General features: G+C 44.9%; 1 protein-coding gene and 6 non-coding genes across 7 annotated transcripts; all 7 read left to right on the top strand.

Annotated features, from left to right (window-relative positions):
• Positions 1 to 5892: 5892 nt before the first annotated feature.
• Positions 5893 to 20760, top strand: RPS7 (ribosomal protein S7). The gene is made up of 7 exons (XM_040348659.1): positions 5893 to 5999; positions 12194 to 12275; positions 13226 to 13297; positions 15303 to 15446; positions 17614 to 17678; positions 19403 to 19553; positions 20648 to 20760. The coding sequence occupies exons 2-7, from the start codon at positions 12201 to 12203 to the stop codon at positions 20723 to 20725; spliced, it is 585 nt and encodes a 194-aa protein (XP_040204593.1). The 5' UTR covers positions 5893 to 5999; positions 12194 to 12200; the 3' UTR covers positions 20726 to 20760.
• LOC120938399 lies at positions 11817 to 12039 on the top strand. Its single transcript, XR_005749020.1, has one exon. It is a non-coding gene; the product is annotated as a small nucleolar RNA SNORA73 family (small nucleolar RNA).
• LOC120938395 lies at positions 12420 to 12641 on the top strand. The gene has a single exon (XR_005749016.1). It is a non-coding gene; the product is annotated as a small nucleolar RNA SNORA73 family (small nucleolar RNA).
• On the top strand, positions 13558 to 13779 carry LOC120938400. Its single transcript, XR_005749021.1, has one exon. It is a non-coding gene; the product is annotated as a small nucleolar RNA SNORA73 family (small nucleolar RNA).
• LOC120938398 lies at positions 15757 to 15978 on the top strand. Its single transcript, XR_005749019.1, has one exon. It is a non-coding gene; the product is annotated as a small nucleolar RNA SNORA73 family (small nucleolar RNA).
• Positions 17853 to 18074, top strand: LOC120938397. Its single transcript, XR_005749018.1, has one exon. It is a non-coding gene; the product is annotated as a small nucleolar RNA SNORA73 family (small nucleolar RNA).
• Positions 20352 to 20573, top strand: LOC120938396. The gene has a single exon (XR_005749017.1). It is a non-coding gene; the product is annotated as a small nucleolar RNA SNORA73 family (small nucleolar RNA).
• Positions 20761 to 24139: the final 3379 nt, after the last annotated feature.

The following is a 24139-nucleotide window of genomic DNA, read 5'->3' as shown; positions in this document are numbered from 1 at the left end:
CTCTTTCTCAATGCTGTCCATCACCTGGAGAAAGGGGTCTGCCGTGGCCCTGAAATGTTAGTGTATCGTGTTAGTTTATTCACATTTTTGTACTATCATCCCAAAATAACCTCATTGAAATGTCATGTCTAAAAGCAAGAAGGTGGAAATGAGGGTCTGGTGATGGATGTTACAAAGCAAAGAAGAAAAAAAAAATAGGCATTGGGTTTTCAAAGAGACGTATGGCTAAACAAAAGCGGTTTTGGCCATACTTCTCTTGTGGGTCGTAGGCATGAGCTGGAGGCAGAGCGAGCGGTGACTGATATTCACCGCTCTTTGCCTCAAGAAGACCGAAAACGGAACAATCGGGAGTTGTGTGATCGCTCAGCTGTCGGCGTAATATACCAATTTTTCTCCTGTTAACATTTCCTACTTAAAGAGGATCTTCAACCTGAAAACAAAAAATTCAAAGTCGGCAACTACAAATGGTGTAGCTGCTGGCTTTTAAAAATGGGACAATTACCTGTCTAGGGTTCCAGTGCTGTCCTTGCCTGAGCTGGCCGTTTACTTTGGCAACCTGGCTGTGACTGCTTGTAGCTTCACAGCTGGGATCCCACTGCACATGTGTGAGCAGCGCTGTGCTTTGTGAATGGTCCTGCAGCTTTCTGAGACCTATGATGTGTCCCAGAAGCCTCCAAAATAAATGTAGTACCAAAACTTAAAGTGGTTGCAAACTTTTACATCTGCCCAATAAAGTGACTGGCCTCAGGTAATACGTAGAGATGAAACCGTACCTGTTTATCTGCAGTCTTCTGTTCACCTGTTTAAAATTAATTTATAAAGCTTGTCTGAGCTGTCAGGGAAAAAAAAGGGGCAGAGAGCTGAATTTACTAAAGAGCATTTAATATACAACTATATAGATCAGACCAAAATGAGGGACAGATGGACATTGCTCAAAATAAGGGACAGTTGGGAGGTATGACTGGACGAGTGCGGGGTGTAGCAAGATGGCGGTGATGGAACGTTCCTTCCATTACAAAAAAACTGACGGGTTGCCTAATCTGATGAAACACCGGTTCACACATCTCTGTGGCGGCTGCGGAGCGGACTGCACAAGGGTCCTGTGTGTCTTTGGCTCAATTTCAGGTCCGAATTCAGGCAAAAAAAAACTTGCCTGATTCGTCCCTGAAATGGAGAACAGGGACGCACCAGACCCCTGCTGTGATTCGCGTCCACACTAAGAACCCTTTCACACTGTCAGTGCGGGGGCATCAGCGGTAAAGCGCCGCTAGTTGTAGCAACGTTTTACCGTTGTCTTTGTGCTTTTAACCCCCATTAGCATTAAAAGGGTTAAAAGTGCTCGCAAATTGCCACTGCCCATTTTATTTTAATAGGCAAGCGCCTCAATGAAGCTGCTTGCATGACTTTTTTTTTTTTTTACGTCCTGCCAATGCAGTGCCCCAGTGTGAAAGCACTTGGACTTTCAAACTGGTATTGCAGATGAGTAATTTTTTAGCGCTAAAGTGCCTGAATAACGCCTCCAGTGTGAAAGGGGTCTAAAGCCTCATACACACGATCTGACTTTTCCGTTGGGGCGTTGGCCGTGAACTTGGTATGCATACAGACGACAGAACATTTTTAGCCAACATACACTAAACAACGTGGTTTTTCAGCTCTTTACCGCCACACTTCTGCTATTGTTATGTAGCGCCCCCTTACTTTCAGTATGGGCACTACGCTAAAGTTAGTGGGGAACGGGAGAGTTATTTTGCTCCCATTCGCAATTTGCTAAATTATGGGCTGCTGTCAGTCCTGTAGGTCAGTCTGCGCTCCAGGGGTGCTGATTCCACCCCTGGGCGACAGGTGGCGCTAGAGGGGTTCTGGCAGAGCCACTTTTCCCCAGCAGCTAATTAGAGGAGTTTTCCCTCAAGGGGGAAGGTGGGGGAGAGTATATCTGTGGCAGACGCCATTTTTGTGTTCTTTGTGGGTTCCAGGTGCGGCACCCACTTTCAGGGTGTGCGCATCCAACGGACCCCGGTGATGGCCTACCAGGCCGGGGTCACACGCTATGTGGAGCTCCATGTTTCTGAAAAGGGGCCCCAGTGACTTACTGGGTTCCCAACTCTGCTGAGGAGATCCCCGGCTGGATGCCGGTGGGGAGTCGGCTTGAGGAGAACCCGGAGGCAGATTGTCCAACAGGGCTTGAACGAACCATCGGGGATCTGGTGACCGGGACATTGACAGGTACACTTGCACTGTCACCCGGTGACCCTGACCTAATTTACTGGGAGGATTCGCTCAATCCATTGGGTTCACTTAAAGTACTAGGCCTGTGGCAGAGGCCCTAGAGCCAGGCCTGTGGCAGAGGTCTGTTCCTCCCAGCAATCTAAAGTGACACTTCGGCTGCCAGACTTGTGGCAGGAGTCTGTCCGGGGCACTTCACCCACTCTGACTAGAGTGGCGACGAACTGTAACTACTACTACTGTGCTGTTCAGAGCAGGATTGCTTGGTTCTTATCCAGGCCTGATACTGCAAAGTTCTCTATTGCTTCATCAACCTTTTTGCTCTACCTCATGTTGATGTTGGGCCTGGAAATAAAGCATTTAAAACTTTTATTCATTGACTGGACATTCGCTCACTACTCTGCTCATCAACTACACCCCTAGACAACACCTGAATGAATGAAAACTTATATAGCGCGGCACATGCGAACTGAATAGCCTCTGGGCGCTAGTTGTTGCTGTCTTTCCAGAGCATCAGAAAAGCAGAGTTTTGACCTGTCTTCTGAAGGTTAGGTGGTTTTCCTCCAACCGAATGCTGGTTGGTAAAGCGTTCCATAGTCTAGGACCTTGTACCGCAAACCTTCTTTCTCCCTTGGATTTGTATCTGGCTTTGGGTATCTGGACCAGATTTTGGTCGATGGATCGCAATACGCGATTGGCGTTGTGGCCTTTTATCTTTTCGCATAGATATTGCGGAGCCTTCCCATGGATGCACTTATGTGTCAGAGTGCTTTAACCTCCCTGGTGGTATGATTCTTTCAGAAAAAACATGCTGAAAGCGGTACCATTATTTGCAAGGAAATTTGGCGTTTTATATTGTAGGCCTGTAGTTTTTAGAAATAACTCACTTAAATCTGACCAAACAAGATTCTAATAGGCATCCCGGGTATGACATTTTTTTAAAAACAAAATTATAAATTATAATATAATAAATAACTATAAATAATTATAGTGGATAAAGTGACAAGTGCTTTTGCGCTAAAATGGATCCTAAATGAGTGAATCCACCAAAAATATATAGTGCAGCAAAACCTAATTATGTTTACATGACATAAAACAGGAATATAAATAAATGGTGATTCTGCGCAACATATCACTATTCCATTAGTGTGATATGTTGCGCAGAATCACCATTTATTTCTATAAATAATTATAACAAATAATAATATAATTATAATAAAAATTATTCAATAATGTAATCAACTCAAAATCGCTGAAATTTGCTCAGTTGCAGAATTGTCGTTGTCATTATTTTTTTTTTTTATGACGAATTTCCCCACAAATCGCTATCGCACAATTCTGCAAGTGATTATAATTTATTATCGCTGTTTTCTAGCTGATCTAAAACTATTTTTGACATAAAGGAACACTTTTGGTTGCTATGGACAATCTACAGTTTGCAGGGAGAAAAAAAGGTTTTTATTATATAAAATGACATGCAGGACACTGGGCAGACCACTAGGGACAAGGGGGGTGTGTTTTTTTTACATACAGTACTGTAATCTATAAGATTACAGTATACTGTATGTAATGTGTTTGTTTACCTTTTTAAATTTGGCGCCGTTCTCCGTCCCTGTGCGTCGTAACGTCGCAGGGAACGGAGATCGGCGTCACAGGAGGATGCTGTGTGAATCGAGCGAGGTCCCGCTCGCTCACACAGCGCAGTGGCATCGCTGGATCCAGGGACAAGGTAAGTAAAACTCCCTGTACATCCAGCGAGGCAAGCCCGAGTCTGACTCGGGGTTACCGATCCTAGCCCAAAAATCTCACCCCGAGTCAGACTCGGGAACACCGCCCAGGAGGTTAAAAGCAATCCTGTCCTTTACTGGCAACCAGTGAAGGATTCTCAGCGAAGGTGAGATTGATTCCCATGGTTTTTCCCCAGTCACAAGTCTGGCGGCCGTATTCTGAACGACTTGCAGACGAGAGATTTGGTATTTTGGGAGTCCGAGATAGAGGGCATTTGCATAGTCCAGTCTGGAGTTCACAATTGTTCCCACTATGACTGCTATGTCTTCTTGGGATAAATGGGATAAGTCTGCGTAGTAGGCGCAGCAGATGGTGAGATCCGCTGACTACTGACCCTATTTGTGCGTCCATTGTCATGTAGGTGTCAAAGATGACACCGAGACTTTTGACTTTGGAGCTAGGGGTGATGATTTGCCCAGAATGGGCGGGGGGGTCCAAGTTGTTGCTAGTTGATTCTTCCGACTGGCATGAAACGGAAGAAGTTCTGTTTTAGAACTATTGAGTTTGAGATAACTCTTTGTCATCCAGTTTTCTATTGAAGAGAGACATTTCTCTAAACTGGCATGATGATCATTTTTTTTGCAGATGCGAAAATACAGTTGCGTATCGTCTGCATATGAATGATATAGTAGTTTTTCGTTACTAATGATTTCAAAGAGAGGGCGAAGATAGATATTGAAAAGCACCGGTGACAGGGGAGATCCTTGAGGGACTCCACATGACACCGTGCGCTTTTCAGAAGTGAAAGGTCCCAATTTCACTGTTTGTGAACGGTTTTCTAAAAAGGAGGAAAACCAAAGTAAATCATCTTCTGCGACTCTGGCTACCTCGGCCAGCCGAGTCAGTAACCGTTTGTGGTCTACCGTGTCAAAGGCTGCACTAAGGTCCAACAGCACCAGGAGACAAGATTCTCCTTCGTCTGCGGCTTCAAGGGCGTCGTCCCATATTTTGAGCAATGCTGTCTCCGTCCCGTGTCCGGGACGGAAACCTGATTGAAATGGGTCAAGTAGATTGTAGGTATCCAGATGCTGTTGTACCACTACTTTCTCCATTACCTTGGAGAGAGCGTTGAGGGCTGTTATGGGACGGCGATGAGTTGGGTCCTTGGGGTCAAGGGTAGGTTTCTTCAAGATGGGCTGGATTGTGCCCTCTTTCAGCTGGGAGGGCACTATGCCTTCCTTAAATGACTTGTTTATAAGCTGCGTGATGGACGGCGCCAGGATGTCGGCACATTCCTTCAGCATTTTAGTAGGGATGGTATCATTGGGTGCTGTGCTGTTTCTCAGTGTATGGGGCTCATACACTGAGAGGTAACTTAATATGCCGATCCCAACAACAACCAGCGGCTCCTGAGGGGGTAGCGCTACAGTTGTCTGATGTTTAGCATTTGGTTCTGAGCATGCGTGTTTGTACTTTGGATTTTAGTCCGATGGACTTGTGTACACACGATCGGATGATCCGCTGTAACACATTTGTTGTCGGAAAGTTTGAGAGCTTTCACAGCGAACGTTTGTTGGAATTTCCACAGACCACAATTGTCCGATGGAGCATACAGACGGACAGACTGTCTGATTTAAAACACGTCCGTTGGACCGTTGTCAGAAAGTCTGATCATGTATATGGCCATTAAGTGTAACTTCCCCTTCTGGGTAAAGTTCTGCTTTAATTCAAAACTAAAAAAAAGAGTGAAATTATCTAGAGATACTTTATGAACTGGAGTATGATGGTGCTTTATAAATCGGCTACTGTTATCAACAAGATCGCCTTTCCACCCTTTATAGGACTAGCTACTATTTATTCACAAAGATCTGATTCCGCCCTTACTGTACATTCCCCTTTACTTCCGCCAGGAGCAGCGTAAGGAAGAAGGCGTGGCAGCCCATTGAAATACTAGCTCCCAATTTCCCATCATCCTTTTCGACCGGGCGAGATCTGGGCCTCTCTCGCGGGATCTCGCCCTCTTCCTAGGCCGTCACTGAGAGAGGACGGTGAGTGCGGCAGATCCTCTGAGAGCAATGTGTCTTTTTTCTGCGTGTTCCCCTCGCCGACGGCCCGAAATGGCGGCGTGTGCTGACGGTACAGGGCCCCCTCTTCCCTGGCGTGGGCTGGCTTCCCTGTGCGGGGCGGTGTGTGCGGAGGATGGCGATGGATGGAAGGATCCGAGAGGCCCGGCTGGTGATGGTGGATGTGGTGGGGGGATGGAGCCGGGACTCCACGTGTGTATGTGGGGAGCGGGGAGAGTGCTATTTATTATACAGCATAGGACACACTAATAGACATGACTAAGTATACACGGTGTGTTCTCTCTATGGAGCTCATACATGACTATACGCTGTGTGTGTGCTCTCTATGGGGCTCATACATGACTATACACTGTGTGTGTGTGTGCGCGCTCTCTATGGGGCTCATACATGACTAAGTATACACGGTGTGTTCTCTCTATGGGGCTCATGCATGACTATACACTGTGTGTGTGCTCTCTCTATGGGGGCTCATACATGACTATACAGTGTGTGTGTGCTCTCTATGGGGCTCATACATGACTATACGCTGTGTGTGTGTGTGCTCTCTATGGGGCTCATACATGACTATACAGTGTGTGCTCTCTATGGGGCTCATACATGACTATACAGTGTGTGTGTTCTCTCTATGGAGCTCATACATGACTATACACGGTTTGTGTGCTCTGTATGGAGCTCATGCATGACTATGCTTTGTGTGCTCTGTATGGAGCTCATGCATGACTATGCTGTGTGTGTGCTCTGTATGGAGCTCATGCATGACTATGCTGTGTGTGTGCTCTGTATGGAGCTCATGCATGACTATGCTGTGTGTGCTCTGTATGGAGCTCATACATGACTATGCTGTGTGTGCTCTGTATGGAGCTCATGCATGACTATGCTGTGTGTGTGCTCTGTATGGAGCTCATGCATGACTATGCTGTGTGTGTGCTCTGTATGGAGCTCATGCATGACTATGCTGTGTGTGTGCTCTGTATGGAGCTCATGCATGACTATGCTGTGTGTGTGCTCTGTATGGAGCTCATGCATGACTATGCTGTGTGTGTGCTCTGTATGGAGCTCATGCATGACTATGCTGTGTGTGTGCTCTGTATGGAGCTCATGCATGACTATGCTGTGTGTGTGCTCTGTATGGAGCTCATGCATGACTATGCTGTGTGTGTGCTCTGTATGGAGCTCATGCATGACTATGCTGTGTGTGTGCTCTGTATGGAGCTCATGCATGACTATGCTGTGTGTGTGCTCTGTATGGAGCTCATGCATGACTATGCTGTGTGTGTGTGTGTGCTCTGTATGGAGCTCATGCATGACTATGCTGTGTGTGTGTGTGTGCTCTGTATGGAGCTCATGCATGACTATGCTGTGTGTGTGTGTGTGCTCTGTATGGAGCTCATGCATGACTATGCTGTGTGTGTGTGTGTGCTCTGTATGGAGCTCATGCATGACTATGCTGTGTGTGTGTGTGTGCTCTGTATGGAGCTCATGCATGACTATGCTGTGTGTGTGTGTGTGCTCTGTATGGAGCTCATGCATGACTATGCTGTGTGTGTGTGTGTGCTCTGTATGGAGCTCATGCATGACTATGCTGTGTGTGTGTGTGTGCTCTGTATGGAGCTCATGCATGACTATGCTGTGTGTGTGTGTGTGCTCTGTATGGAGCTCATGCATGACTATGCTGTGTGTGTGTGTGTGCTCTGTATGGAGCTCATGCATGACTATGCTGTGTGTGTGTGTGTGTGCTCTGTATGGAGCTCATGCATGACTATGCTGTGTGTGTGTGTGTGCTCTGTATGGAGCTCATGCATGACTATGCTGTGTGTGTGTGTGTGCTCTGTATGGAGCTCATGCATGACTATGCTGTGTGTGTGTGTGTGCTCTGTATGGAGCTCATGCATGACTATGCTGTGTGTGTGTGTGTGCTCTGTATGGAGCTCATGCATGACTATGCTGTGTGTGTGTGCTCTGTATGGAGCTCATGCATGACTATGCTGTGTGTGTGTGTGTGCTCTGTATGGAGCTCATGCATGACTATGCTGTGTGTGTGCTCTGTATGGAGCTCATGCATGACTATGCTGTGTGTGTGTGCTCTGTATGGAGCTCATGCATGACTATGCTGTGTGTGTGCTCTGTATGGAGCTCATACATGACTATACACTGTGTGTGTGTGCTCTCTATGGGGCTCATACATGACTATACGCTGTACAATCTACTCCAATGCTCCTGTCCTCAGGGCTCACTAACAGGCCAGGTTTTCTGTATTACCTTGGGGAGATGCAGACTAGAATACTGCAATCACTGAGCAGCAAATGATATCACCTGTGATGTATTTCAGTTATCTTGCCAACCTGTCCTGTTAGTGGGCCCTGAGGACAGGAGTTGACCACTGATCTACTCTACATTTCCCTCACACTTTAGCCTAATGGGACAAACATACAAGCCGTTGCATTTCTATAACATCAGCTAGGCCCATGCACTGCATGCTTGTTGGTAGGTCTCAGATTGTAGAATGTATGGTCAGTATGATTGTATTAATGAATACTGCTGTGACATCTGATCACTCGGAGAGTGTATTCTGCCTTTAAGATCATCACTAATCATTGTGTACATGAGGCTTGGTGGGAAGAAGGGAGGTGTAATGTGTCCCTTATGTCTGTAATCTCCTAGATCTGACCTGAACAGTGCTCGGGGTGCAGTGATAGGACGGGGGAAAGTATGGTGTTGGAGATGTATAGTGATTGAGCAAGAGGGGGTCATGGCGCTTCTAGTCATCAAATGGGGATACTTGCTTGAAATTATTCAGCTTGGTCTGTTAAAGGAAGGTTAAAAAGAAAAGACTTAAAGGAGTTGTAAAGGTACCTGTGTTTTTACCTTAATGCATTCCATGCCTTAAGGTGGAAAAAACATCCGCTGATTGGCGCCCCCTCGAAAGTCCCGTGTCGTGAACGCGCTGGCTTATTGGCTCATTCGTTGGTTGATGGCAGCGCAGCCACTGGCTCCCGCTGCTGTCAAATCAATGACGCGGGAGGCAGAGTGATACAGCCGGTGGCTATAGCCCCCGACTGCATCACATGAGCGCGCCCGCAAGAACTAACCTCACATGGGAGAGAGCTCCCATGAAGGGGGTTAGTTCTTGCGGAGAGGAGCCGAGACAGCCGTAGAGAGACCCAAGAAGACCAGGATCAGGGCAACTGTGTGCAAAACCAACTGCACAGTGGAGGGAAGTATAACATGTTTGTTATTTAAAAAAAAACAAAAAAAAAACGTAACCTTTAGTGTCCCTTTTAATGATCGGTGTCCTGTCAGTATACCGCTACCCATCAGACAATGTAACGGAAGTGACTTTCTGTGCAAAAAATGCCTACTGTGCCATGCATTCCAACATGGTCGCTAAGTGTTCAATAGGTTCCCTAATCTGACGGGACGAAAAAAGGCGACAGCGGACATCGTACACCCAGGCAAGTCTTCAATTTCACCTATTTTAGCAGTAAACTGATGCTGTTGTGTTGCATTTGAAAAGGCAGAAGATTGCGACTGCCATCTTGGTACGCCCTGCACTGCTCAACGCCAAACTGATTATATTCTGAAATAGACTTTCACTTGGTCATATTTCAGTATATAAGGTGAGTTAAAGCGGGGGTTCACCCTATAAAAAAAAATTTTTTCTTCTAGCATAAAATTCGGCATAGTAGCGCGAGCTACAGTATGCCTGTCTTAATTTTTTTTTTTATCCCCGTACTCACTGTTATATCGTACATAGAAGATTCCGTCTGCCCACAGGGAATGGGAGTTCCAATCCAGACGGAAGGTGATTGACGGCCGGCTCTGGAGCGCCACGCTTCTCCGGAAATAGCCGAAATAGGCTTGACTCTTCACGGCGCCTGCGCATAGTCTGTGCGCAGGCGCCGTGAAGAGCCGAGACCTACTCCGGCTGTCTTCGGGGAACGTGACGTGCCAGTGCCAGAGCCGGCCGTCAATCACCCTCCCTCTCGGAATCTTCTATGTATGATATAACAGTGAGTACGGGGATAAAAAAATTAAGACCGGCATACCGTAGCTCGCGCTACTATGCCGAATTTTATGCTAAAAAGTTGTTCTGCAGGGTGAAACACCGCTTTAACTGCTAAAATAAGTGAAATTGAAGACTTGCCTGGGTGTAAGATGTCCGCCACTGCATTCAAGTTCTGTCAGATTAAGAAACCTATTGAAACGCATAGCGGCCATATTGGAACGTTAAGTGCATGCGCATTAAGCAGTATTGTTTGCAATCATTTCTGCTGCATTTTCTGAGTACGGGGCAAAAAAATAAAGGCATACTGTAGCTCGCGCTACTATGCTTAATTTAATGCTAGAATTTTTTTTTTATAGGGTGAACCCCCTCTTTAAACACACAACAGTAATATCGGTCTTTATATGCAATAAAGCATGCTTGTTACTCACTGTAGACCCTAAGGGGTTAATCCTCTACATTGTGTAAGTCTGTTCAATCCCGTCTTCTCTAATCTCCTTCCACTGTCCCAAATCCATCTGGACTCCTGGTAAGACAGAGGCTAGGGGAGAGTGATCGTTGCAGAGCCAATCTGCTCTATCCAGACATAGGGTCAGGGGTCCTGCAGCCTCATAAAACAGTCAGAGCCTAATGAAAACTCCAAGATTTAACCAGACACTGATAGAAGTCGCAAGACTGCTATATACTGCTTAGAAAAGGTGTTTAGCAGTTTATATTTACTAAAATAATTGCATTTCCGTGTACTCTGGGAGACCAGATAGGGAATGCGGGTCCTGGGTTTAGTGACGGTAAACCCCGGTTCACACTATTGCGATGTGGGACCCAGCACAATTCCAGTGACAGTTCCCGCATTGCATCTCCCCAGCAGGCAGTTCACAATGCCCTCTGAACCGCTGCGGGTGTCAATATAAAGTTTTGTCACCCATGCGATCCGGTTCCTGCAGCATTTTTGTGCGAATGCCATGCAAGTTCAGCCATACAAACTGACATTGCATGCGATCTGCACAATTATGTGCGAGTCACATGCACAATGTCTGTGTTGGCAATAGTGTGAACCCAGGCTAAGGCCTCGTTCACATGAGGCATACCAATACATACACCTATCGAAGGCTGTACCCACACAGCTATGCACATGTGTTCCATGCTGGCAGTCCCATTGATGTAACTTGGGAGGCAGCCGCTGTTCCTGATTTGGACATCTGTGTGCCCCCCAACAAATGTACACTGAGTTCAGGGACATGCACCCACATTGATGTCCACTTGGGAGGAGCAACTGTGTCTGTGCATACCAATTGATGGCATTGGGACTGCCTGCACAGAACACCTTTTACATCTTTGTACAGGTAAACCTGGCCTTGCCAGGCTGTATGCATTGATGTGTCCTGTGTGAATGAGGCCTAAGGACTGTTAATGAATAGAATACGTTTTTAAGTTGAGTAGTTTTCATGGCCTCCATGCTGGCTTTTCCAAGTACTTTATGTTCGTTGTAGTTGGACTTTGTGGCCCTATTTTGGGGCTTTGTTCTTATCATGTACCTTGGTGTAGTGCATTCATTCTGAATAGAACTGCCTAAAATTCAACATGAATGATTTATGTGGTGCATGTGGCAGTTTGTTGAGATGTTACCACTGGGTTAGTGTGAAAGGCCAACATCTGTGTCAGACGAGTGTTGAAAACTTCTGCTAGTGGGTATTGCCTGCCATGTGGTTAATGCAGTTACAGGCCTTAATGTGGGCTTGAATGTTGCTGCCCTTTCCAAATGTACAGTTGAACTTTAACCAACATGGATATCCTGTGAGGTTGCTCTCTCAGGCTCTGTCCTCGTGGCGTATGGGAGCGTAGCGTCTTTCTGGCGCAATGACGTACAGTCCCGTTCCACAATGTTGGAGAACATGCATGTCCCCAGCCTTCAGGTTGGTGCGGATGGCGTCCTGTATATTCCTACAACTTCCCAGAGCCTCTAGGCCCTGACTGGGGAGAAAAACCATGCAGGATACAGATATTGATTGCATTAGTAACACATTATTTCCAGAAATTGCTTTTGGTGGTTTGAGTGCTATTGAATGATTGAGGTGAATGATGCTGGGTGTTGATGTAAAGATAATTCTGATGACTATCCTTTTCTAAATGATTCTTGATTTCCCTTTTCTTACAGAAAGGCCATGTTCAGTTCAAGCGCCAAAATCGTTAAGCCTAATGGCGAAAAGCCAGACGAGTTTGAGTCTGGCATTTCCCAGGTAAGTGATTTCATGGCTTTAAAGAAGTTTTTCACCTTTTGTGTGTGTGTGTCTCTATATATATATATATTTACTGATTATCCCCACATTTAACTGTATTTGGGTTCTCTTTGGTTCAGATGTTTGCAGACAAGAATTTAATCCCCAACGTGGATATCCTGTGAGGTTGCTCTCTCAGGCTCTGTCCTCGTGGCGTATGGGAGCGTAGCATCTTCTGGTGCAATAACGTACAGTCCCGTTCCACAACGTTGGAGAACATGCATGTCCCTGGCCTTTGGGCTGGTGAGGACAACGTCCTGTATATTCCTACAACTTCCCAGAGCTCTTGGGCTATTACTGGGGAGACAAACCATGCAGGATACAGATCTTTAAAACTGAATGCATTATAATGTTTGAGAACACAAATCAGCATCTGTCTTATGGTTGGGAGATCCTAATGAAATATACCTAGTTTGTCCATTTTTTAAGATGCATGAGTGTTTTTGTAAACAATTGGTTGCCTGGTAGTAAAAATTCATGTTTTCTCCTGATGGTAAAAGTGAGAATGTTGAAGTAAGATTCACCCAATGCTGAATTGGTCCAAAATGTCCCTCTCCTAACTCTTTAATCTGTGAAAAAGTGTATATGGTACGTTACCTCTTCCCAACCTGGTCCAGTCATGTGACATGGCTGCACCTTGAGAGCCTATAGGTCACATCGCTCCCACATCTCAGACATTGTCTGGCGCTCTCTCCATTCCCTGCAGCTATCACTGGCTGACATGGGATCATGTGACTGGAGTGGGCTGAAAAAGGGTAGGTGTATATCCTTGTGGCATGCTTGTGTGTTTTTGTTCTTTGGTTCCTTTTTTAGGTGTGAAGTGACTTTTGCGTTTAAAATTCTATTTAACATCACTGTGCTCCTACTTGCATCAAGCTGCACATTAATCTAGTCATTTTTTTTAATTCCAGGCTCTGCTGGAGTTGGAGATGAACTCTGACCTCAAAGCTCAACTAAGGGAATTAAACATTACTGCAGCAAAGGTATGATACAATTGCTCTTAAACATCTCTCATATCTTATTGACCTTAATGAATGACTTGTCTGGGGGAGCATAGGGGAATTACCACTTAAAGGTTTTCTTCTAAGTGCGTGGGGGGTGTGAAGGATTTTTACAAATGTCTTTCAAACTTGGCATACTAAGCACCAAATTGGCCTTATTAATGGGAACTTCCTGTTACATTTTATTATAGTTGGCCCTCAGTCTGGGCTTGGCTTTTGCTGGTCTTTATAAATCCTATTTACCAACGTGGATATCCTGTGAGGTTGCTCTCACAGGCTCTGTCCTCGTGGCGTATGGGAGCGTAGCATCTTCTGGTGCAATGATGTACAGTCCCGTTCCACAACGTTGAAGAACATGCTTATTCCCGGCCTTTGGGCTGGTGTGGATGGCGTCCTGTATATTCCTAAAACTTCCCAGAGCTCTTGGGCTATTACTGGGGAGAAAAACCATGCAGGATACATAACAAAAAATACTGCTGTTTTTTTAAATGTTGCTTTCACTTGTTTAAAGGGTATATAGTGATGTATTTACATTAGAGAATTTTCACGTGTGAGGTTTTTAATGGCTTGGGGAAGGATAGTACATGGTTTAGGAAGCTGGATTTTATTTTTTGTGATTGGTCAAGCATCCTATTTTGCTTCAGGAAGTAGTAATATAAATGTGCAGTTAGTCAGTCAACACATGTTCATCCCCTAATGGCTAATTTCTGTCAGACAAATTGTGTTCTATGTGCCCAATTTATGCCACCACTCTGCATTGAGTTTGTGTTTAAAGACCTGATGCATTTTTACTCTGTGCACCTATCAGAATGTCAATGCAATGTGCACATAAGCTTGAATAATGTGTCATTTGGTGACCCTTCAAAAACTTAAATTAAAAAAATCTAAGCTACACTGTATTGAATCTCTTGGGGACCCCCAGGTCACCAGAACTATTGTCCCCAATGGAAGATTTTACTTTTCTTGGCACAACACTTTTGACTTTAGTTGTACTTTAAAGTGGAGGTTCACACAAAAAGTGAACCTCTGCTTTTTGGATCCCTCCGGTGTCACATTTTGGCACCTTTCAGGGGGGAGGGGGTGCGATCGCTCAGCCTCGTCTGATTTTGCGGGCGCGCTGGACAATTACTGTATTTCTTTTTATTAAATTTCTAACGATGGACTTACTGTTGCATAATACAACATTTAGGCCCCTTTCACACGATAAGCCCGCTCGGATTGCCTGTCCGTTTTTTTTTTTTTTTTTTTTTTTAATATATTTTTTTCAGACGGATCCGAGCATACTACTGATTGACTCCTATGGGCAGACGAATGTCAGCGGAGATGTGTTCGCTGCCATCCGATCTGCTCAAAACTGACGTATGGAGATACGACACGTTCGCCACCCATCTTGTGGATCATATGGGATCTCATTAAAACAGACATGCTGTGTCCGTCTTTCGTCCGCTCTCCCCATAGAAATCAGCGGGGCTCTGACTGGTCCCTCCCTGCGCAGTGAGCGGAGACAGACCTGTCATCCGCCGGCTCAGTGGGGATCAACGGAGCGATCTCCCGCTGACCTAGTAGAGTCTGCTGATTGGATCTGCCCCATGTGAAAGGGGCCTTAGTGTTGTCCATCCAGATACCCCATTCTCTTTTGGATATTCTAAAAAGGGCCAATACCAGAACTTTCAGAGTCGGTGCACTCATGTGAGAGCTGACCGCTGTGTCATCTGCTCAGTGTAAGCTACTCTGAAGAGAAGCTTCATTGACCACAGAAGAGTCCATTGGGCAAAAAGGGTTTTGACTTTTCAAGGTAGAGTGCAAACCTTTTTAGCAAAGGGGTGTGTTTGGAAACCATTTAAGCTTTTTCTGAAGGAAAATGTTTGTTCTGGAAGGTTTCCTCTCAAATTGTATCTTCTGGATTTAATTTGCCTCTATGGCCCAGTGAAGGTGATCTTTGGGTAAACCATGGTATACACACCTGAATTTTTGCTATTTCTCACAGGAAATTGAAGTCGGGGGTGGTAGAAAAGCAATAATCATCTTCGTTCCAGTCCCTCAGCTGAAATCTTTCCAGAAGATCCAAGTTAGGCTGGTGCGCGAGCTGGAAAAAAAGTTCAGCGGCAAGCACGTCGTCTTCATTGCTCAGGTGAGAAAATGTACCCATATCATTTATTTTTCCTTCCGAGAATGTCTACACCTAAACTCACAAGACAAGTATTGGAGAAATCATTTGCCTAGAAAGTATTCTTGCACATCAAAGTGGAGCTCCAGTCTATGATTTGGTCTATTTGACCTGCAACAATTGTGCAGCCAGCAGCACAGTAAAAATTCCCTGTTTGCATGCTTGTACAAAACAAGGGGCTTAAAATATTGAAGTCAGTGTAATGGCTAAGCAACTAGCCTTTTACAAAAAGGTGCAGTCTTTCATATGTCTCATGCAGCTTTTACTTGTAATACCAACGTGGATATCCTGTGAGGTTGCTCTCTCAGGCTCTGTCCTCGTGGCGTATGGGAGCGTAGCATCTTCTGGTGCAATGACGTATAGTCCCGTTCCACAACGTTGGAGAACATGCATGTCCCTGGCCCTTGGGCTGGTGAGGACAACGTCCTGTATATTCCTAAAACTTCTCATAGCTCTCGGGCCATTACTGAGGAGACAAACCATGCAGGATATAAAACTACATATACCTGTTAGTGTAACACTGCACACAATCTCCTGTGTTCAATTGATGACCTTGATCGGTGTTTGGTCTTGGTAGCATTTCTCTATTCTCTAGTGCAGGGATATGCAATTAGCGGACCTCCAGCTGTTGCAGAACTACCCATCCCATGAGGCATAGCAAGACTCTGACAGCCACAAGCATGATACCCAGAGGCATGATGGGACTTGTAGTTTTGCAACAGCTGGAGGTCCGCTAATTGCATATCCTTGCTCTAGTTGCTGTATGCATATTGGATTCTCAGCCATGTATTGGCTTTGATTCTTCACCTGTTTACTGAAAGGTTTTTGAATTGCTAGAACTCCATGTTTTGAAGAGACAAAAATCGTAGAATTTAAAAAATGTCAGCACTTAGAATGAGGAGTTAGTTGGTCGATGCTTTCTCTTGGATGCCTATTTTGGTAAATGTTGGTGTTCAAGCTAAACTTTACCCCAAAGGGAAGTTCAGCTTTAAGCCCAAAGTCAATCCAGCTCTGTGCCTGAGCAGCGGAGCTGTTCTCTCCTCACATGCTCAGACAATGGCGGGAGCTGTTACCACTTGCTGCTGTCGCTCAAAATATCTTGAGGGGTCGGGCCGAGCCATGCTGTGTGCCATGGACACAGCCCAGCTCAGGAGCAAACGTGCACAAATGCCCCATTGCACGCAGCTTGCTATGGAGGCATTTAAAAGGGAGGAGAGCACCGGCAGGGTACGCTAAAGGAAAGTTGTGGGGGGGGGGGGGGGCACTGAACAGGTAATTGTATACCGTATTTTATTAAAAGCTTTACAATCTCAAACTAAAAATGACTGACCCTTAAAGGGGTTGTAAAGATTTGTTTTTATTTTCTAAATGGGTTTCTTTTTCAGCTAGCGCATTGTTGGTTCACTTATCTTTTCCTTCGATTTCCCTTCTAAATGTTTTTTTTCTTTGTCTGAATTTCTCACTTTCTGTTCCTCCTCGGTAAGCTGTTCTGGCTGACTAACCCCCAGCCAGAACACAGGGGGTGGGGCAAGTTTCCGGGGGAGAAACAGGAAGTGAGAAATTCGTTTTGGAAGAGAAATCAAAGGAAAAGGTCAGTGAACCAACAATGCACTAGCTTAAAGGAACCGATTTTAGAAAATAAATCAAACCTTTACAACCCCTTTTTTAAGGGTCAACCAGTCATTTTTAGTTGAACCCCCTTAATGTCCAGACATTCATAATCCCTCCCCCCCCCCCCCTTAAATCTGGACCATAAACTAGCACTTTGTTTAGAAAGATTGAAGACTCCTGTGCTAGAGCATGTTTGTAGACTTGTAAAGTTCTTGCACGGGCAGCTGCTGAGAGAAGTATCAGCAGGTGTTCTCTGCTGGTTCCTACTGACCTAGGCTACATTTTCTTAGTCGGTCACGGCTGACTACTTCGCTTGGGTTTTCAGTGCAGCTAAAGATTTTAGTGATTGGTGTAGTGGTTTTTGTTGGGCTTTCTATTTTTTTTTTTTCATTAAAGTTGCTGTTGAGTCCTCTTACCCTATTCATGGTCTCCAAAGGATCTTGTGTGTTTCGATAATTTGTATGTTTTGTAGTTCTCTCTAATGTCTGTGTAGTGATGTGAATTGTATTTCCCTATACAGAGAAGGATTCTGCCCAAACCAACAAGAAAAAGCCGCACAAAAAACAAGCAGAAGCGTCCCAGGAGGTAAGTGGGCTTTCACAAACTTGTAGCTTGAAAGAACTGCTGTTTTCCTCTCTCAGCCCCATTGCCCAGGTACCGAGTTGAAGTTCTTGCTTAGACATCAGGTTTTTGAGGTGCAGTAGATGTCTGCATTTTACTCCTGCAGTGTTTTATTTATGAAAAATAAATTGAACTAACCCAACATGGATATCCTGTGAGGTTGCTCTCTCAGGCTCTGTCCTCGTGGCGTATGGGAGCGTAGCGTCTTCTGGCGCAATGACGTACAGTCCCGTTCCACAATGTTGGAGAACATGCATGTCCCTGGCCTTTGGGCTGGTGTGGCTGGCGTCCTGTATATTCCTACAACTTCCCAGAGCTTGCAAGCTGTGATTGGGGAGACAAACCATGCAGGATACATATTAAAAAAAATATATAGTTTAATTTTTTTTGTTGGAAAAAAAAAAAAAGGCAAACTTTTTGGCATTTATTTAAAGAATCGATCAATATTACGGTTTGTTACTTTAGGGTGATTTCACCTAGATTCCTCCACATTCTGTCTAAAACAAAAATCGAATTTGTCTAGAGTTGAGCTTTTTTACTTTCCGGCACCCTTAAAAGAAATTTTAAGTAAAAAGGCAAAACTTCTCCACACCCCTCCCCCAACCTTGTGGATATTGTAAGGAGGGTCAAATCTTATGAGCGGTCTTTATTTTTTTTAAGTCTGTTTCATTGGGGGATTTAGCAACAAAAACAAAGTGAGAAAATGCCTCTACAGTGAAAATCCCTGGTTGTCACCTGAACTGGTGTGTTCATTAAAAGATATTCACCACCGTTTGTTATGGGGACAACCCACAATTTGGGATTTTTATTTAACTTGTTTTTTTTTTATTATTATTAAACACCGGACTAATGGAGGAGCAACGTTCCTGGCCCTTTCCATAAAATGCACAGATGTGAACTACATCCATAGGAAACCATGTTAAATGACTGTAGTGAGTTTCTACAAAACGCAATAAATGCATATGTATGAGCATCATGGAAAATGTAGTTCCAAAACATCTGGGGTGCCAAGGTTTGCCATCATTGGTCTAGGGCATTCCAAGACCACTCCCTTTATAACCACCCTTTGATTTTGGTTATGGACCTTCTGCTAGAATGTAAGCTTTAGGACCCTTTCACACTTGTGCGGCAGCGATTTTTGCCGTGATTTCAAGGAATGCCTGTGTAATTGGCATCAAAATTGGACTAAAGTTGTGCAGGGACTACTTTGAAATCGGACTAATATGGTTGTCATTGGAAATCATGGGGAACGACTTGTCATGCAGTATACTTTGCACTCCCAAATCGTGGGACAAGTTGTAAAAGTGTGACAGGGGCCTTAGTCTTCTGTGTCTGAAGGTTCTAATCTATTCAGGTAAAGCTTAGTAGTAGGTTACATTAAAATCAATAGCTTTTGGGCAGGGGGGGCTATGCAACAGTTTTAAGAAACAATCATGTGTGTCCTGTTGAGAGAGAATGAATAAATACACACACACTATCCACCCTTCCTTTTTATATTGGCTACGATTGGTTTCTGTGGACAGCTTTTATTTTCCTTTTAGGCTAATTTGATCTCCAATAGTGATCATTGACAAATGTTTAGTCTCTCACAGGTAACCTTTACCTAAAATATGAACCACCCACAGTGGGGAGATTATTTTGGATAATTTTTGTTATTGCTAACTCGTGCTGCAACTGTTTTATCCCAGCCGTACTTTGACTGCAGTACATGATGCCATCCTCGAAGATTTGGTGTACCCAAGTGAAATTGTGGGCAAGAGAATCCGTGTGAAGTTGGACGGCAGTCGGCTTATCAAAGTCCATTTGGACAAAGCACAACAGAACAATGTTGAACACAAGGTAACTTTTTTTTTTTTTTTTTTTTTTTTTTTTTTTTTTTTGAATGTTGTCTGGCAATGGAAGGGCAAACCTTCTGGGCTTTGTTCAATAAAGGCCACATGTCTTTAGAGTAAGGCCCTTGGTCATTTGATCACAAACTGGGTTTGCTGGTTAGTGACTTATCCTCTCCCCCCCCCCCCCCCCCCCCCCCCCCTAGTTGAGATTGAACAGTCTAGACCAGGGATCTCCAATAAGCGGACCTCCAGCTGTTGCAAAACTACAAGTCCCATCATGCCTCTGGGTGTCATGCTTGTGGCTGTCAGTTTTGCTATGCCTCATGGGATTTGTAGTTATGCAACAGCTGGAGGTCCGCTAATTGCATATCCCTGGTCTAGACCTTCAGATTTTTTTTTTTTAACCAGGAATTGAAGGTATCTTGTCTCTTGCAAAAAAAATCTGCCCTCCATCCCAGCAAAACTGAGCGTGGCTTTGGTTGACATTTGTATATAGCTCCTATAGTTTGTACCTGTTGGCAAATGTGACGCATAAAGAGCCTTTTAGAGAGATGAAGGTTGTCATTGATCGCTCCTTATCAAATTGCCAGGCTTTTGTCAACAGACTTACTATTTTGGGTCACTTGGCCTGGAACAATTTTTCAGCCAGTGCAATGAAGTTCTTGTGTGAATGCCTTTTCAAAACAAGGAACTTGGAATATTGATGCTAAGTGGGTCAACATTATAGCCAAGCATCTAGTATTTAAAGAATGGTGCAGTATTGCCAGTCTTTCACATCTGTCTCATGCAACTTTACTTTTAATCCCCAACGTGGATATCCTGTGAGGTTGCTCTCTCAGGCTCTGTCCTCGTGGCGTATGGGAGCGTAGCATCTTCTGGTGCTGTGATGTACAGTCCCGTTCCACAACGTTGGAGAACATGCATGTCCCCAGCATTTGTGCTGGTGTGGACATCATCCTGTATATTCCTAAAACTTCCCAGAGCTCTCGGGCTATTACTGGGGAGAAAAACCATGCAGGATACATAATGTGAATAATCCTATGTTTTCAATCTGTTGTTACTGTTGGAGTAATTTTTTTTTTTCTCCCCATTTCTGTCTAGGTGGAAACATTTTCTGGTGTCTACAAAAAACTCACAGGCAAAGATGTGATTTTTGAATTCCCTGAATTTCAGCTGTAGAGTGCTATTGATGTAATTAAAAAAAAATACTTGTACTCTGTCTTATTTTTTTTTTATTACTATTTATCCCCCGCCTAGAAACTAAGCTGCTGTTTTTGTACAGAGAATTGTTTAATGTTTGAGTAGCTGTGCAGGCGTTTGGTGCCTTTATCAGCGGGAAGTACATGTTATTTGTTAAACGGCTTGATTCATGAGTGACCTGCTTATACTTGTAGTGCTGCTTTGATATCCTTCAAAATGCCGTCTTGTATCAGCGTGCAGCAGTTCAGAAGTGGTTAAAGGCTCTCTTTACACTCGTGGGCCCAACTCTGCAACCAGCTAGTGCTGCAATTTCTGTTAAACCACAGCTAATTGTATTAATGCATTGAACAACCTACAAAAAACATGTATTCTAGGATAGGACCATACTTTGAGCAATTACCTTCTGTTTGCTCTATAGAATGGCCCTGATTTCTGTTTCTACTATGAGATCTTGTGGCTCAAAGCATGGTTTGCTAAAGCTGTCTAAAAGATGCCCCAGGTTTATGCCCTTTTTAAAAGGATGTCTTTCACAATAGAAGGTTCAAAAATCCCCTTCAGGAGCTGCTATCGCTACAAGGAATGCTATGGGCTCCAATGCTGCCTGCCATGCCGTGAACACAGGAGGTTGGCTGCTCAGCAAGGGCACCATACAAATAACGCTTTTAATTTTCTGAATGAATGCAAAGTGTTCTGATTTAGGTTGGGGATACAGGCATGGTGGTGACATAATGCTATCCACATGCTCCAGAGAATGTTTGAATGGTGCCTGTGCCCAGCTGCTGACCTGTGTTCACAATGTAACAGGGCAGCTACTTGGCATGGGACCCATATTGGTTCTAGGGGTAATGGTTTATTTTCAGTAGGCAGAGGTAGCAGATGGAACTCTCAAAACGGTTGTAAACCTTGGACATCAAATACGAACAAAGCATATGCTTTATTGTGTACTTGTCTCAATCCAGAGCACCAAGTGTTATTTCTGACAGGTTTTGCTGATGCCAAGAGAAAAATGGTGACAAGGAGGGCTCTCCAGCTGATTGACAGCCTCAGCTCCTGTGTGGAGGGGGTGTGTCTTAAAGGGGGTAACAAACTCTAATCTCTTCCGGTAGCTTGGGTAAGTGTAAGGGCTCTAGAGTATCCAGAAGGTCCCCTACATCAGTGGTTATCAACCCTGTCCTCAGGGCCCACTAACAGGCCAGGTTTTGTGTATTACCTTGGGGGAGATGCAGACTAGAACACTGCAATCACTGAGCAGCAAATTGTATCACCTGTGACATATTTCAGTTATCTTGCAAACCTGGCCTGTTAGTGGGCCCTGAGGACAGGGTTGATGACCACTGCCCTACATCATATGGTGCTATAGGCAAATACAACCTCTTATAGAACACAACAAATTCTTGCAAAATTTCATCCCTGGTCGTTGGCATCACTCTGGCCAGGGGGAGGAAATACACAGGACCACTGTCAGGGGCCTATCTACAGCTGCCAGTAGCTCCTGAAGCATGCCATTAGCCCCTTTCTCAAAGACACATTCAGCCCTCTGTTGCACAGTATTTAAGGCCAAATCCTGATAATTTAGATATATAAGGCTCTTCTGGAGAATTGCAAATTTGCCAGCGTGCCTGGAGAAGGTGTATTGGCATGAGCCTGTGCACTTTCCTGCTCCTTGTTCTGCAAAGTTGACACCTTATGCTTACTCTCTGTCCGGACCGCTTTAATGGCTGATATCTAAACCCCCCTTGTGGTAGCTTTAAAGGTGTCCCATTTAATTTTGTCTTTTGGCTGATCCCTCATTTATCAGTCAGTGAGGCTTTAGTACTTATTCCACTGTTGGCTCCTCCACCCAATTGCGTGAAAACTCCATGTGCCCCTAGGTCTACAAGGCCCAAGTTTTAAAGTGATTTGCAATGGGGTATGATGCCCTGAAAAACCAGACTACCCAGGGGTTGGTGGCCATAGGTTTTTCCGAATATGCACCAAGTGCTGAAATCTGACCTTTGAGGGTACTTGCGGAACGTCCCTTATCTGCTCCACACTGTAGGAATTCTAGAATGGCTCTGCACTAACAGGAGCATCCTACGCACAACTTAAAGCGAAGCCAAACTTTCCTGTAAATTCTGCGAGTCTAATTTTTTCTTGCTATTAAGGAGGGTGGCAATCAATCCTTCTGAAAACCCTTTAGATTTTAGTATGGCCTCCTCGGTAGCCACACCGCTAGCTTCCACTTGTGGGCAGAGGACTGGACCCTGTGAGAGGAGATCCTCTTGAGGTGTTGGGAATAAGGGAGGTTCTACAGCCAGCTGTTTGAGGACTGAGAACCATGCTCTCTTGAGCAAATGTGGTGCCACTAGGATCAGGAAAGTGTTTTCCATCTGAAACTTCCTCAGAACTGTGGGTAATGATACCGGTGGCAGGAATGCGTAACACATTCTGAACTGCCAGCTTTGGGTCGGTGGGTCTACCTCCAGTGCTCCCTCTCCTCTGTTTAGAGAAAAAACAGGGCTTTCGCGTTATCTTGTGACGCAAAGAGGTTCACCTCCGGTGGTCCCCCATCTCTTGGCCAAGAGACAGAAAACCTCCTGATTAAGGGCCTATTCGCGCTCTCTCAGTTGTCTTCAACTGAGTCTGCCACCACATGTTTCTCTCCTCTCGGACTGCTGAGAGTGTTGATCTCGGCCCAGAATGTCTGCTGCTAGGGCCGACAGAACTCCGCTTCTCGTGCCGCCCTGCTTGTTTAGGTAAGCTACGGCTGAAGAATTGTCCTCATCTGAGTGTGGTGCCCCTGGAGTTCCTGGAAAAACCTGAGGGCGAGACCAACTGCCTTCAGCTCCTTCTCATTGGACGATCTGTTTAGTTCTTAGCACTTCCAGATGCCCTGTGCTGGAAGCGATCCCAGGTGTGCCCCCCCCCCCCCCCAGCACCTGCCACTTGCGTCTGCGGTTACTACCCGAGACGCCACAGACGTCCCTGTGACAGGTTTGTGACCTTCCTACACCACCAGAGGGATCTTTTTTTACCTGATCTGGTACCTGGACTAAGGCGTCTAGGACCTCTAGACTGTGATCCCATACCCTTAGAACGAAGGCCTACAGGGGGCGAAAGTGTAGACCTGCCCATTGGACTGCTCGGAGGGTAGACGTCAACAGCCTTAGTGTTGACATTAGGGGCCTTATTAAAGGGGTTGTAAAGACAAAAATATTTTCCTCTTAAATTAAAGTCTGACAGTAGCTGATAAAGTAAAAAGTAATGTTTTTGCATTATAACTAGTTTGATACCTGTTGAAATCGAGCTGTTTTATTCACCTCCAGCACTCCTAAATCGTTATTCTCACTGACTTCCTGGTTTGCGGTGCGCAATTATTCTTGCTACATTACGGCCTAATAGGAACTACAGTTC

The sequence above is a fragment of the Rana temporaria genome, chromosome 4 (genome assembly GCF_905171775.1).
Source record: "Rana temporaria chromosome 4, aRanTem1.1, whole genome shotgun sequence".
Lineage (NCBI taxonomy): Eukaryota > Metazoa > Chordata > Amphibia > Anura > Ranidae > Rana > Rana temporaria.
This window is presented reverse-complemented; position numbering and strand designations above follow the sequence as displayed.

What these genes read in the sequence shown, in the direction of transcription:
- RPS7 (XM_040348659.1), top strand. Translation starts at nt 12,201, where the DNA reads ATGTTCAGTTCAAGCGCCAAAATCGTTAAGCCTAATGGCGAAAAGCCA. An exon ending in ACGTCGTCTTCATTGCTCAG is followed by an intron (nt 15,447 to 17,613) that starts GTGAGAAAATGT and finishes TTCCCTATACAG; the next exon opens with AGAAGGATTCTGCCCAAACC. An exon ending in AAGCAGAAGCGTCCCAGGAG is followed by an intron (nt 17,679 to 19,402) that starts GTAAGTGGGCTT and finishes GTTTTATCCCAG; the next exon opens with CCGTACTTTGACTGCAGTAC.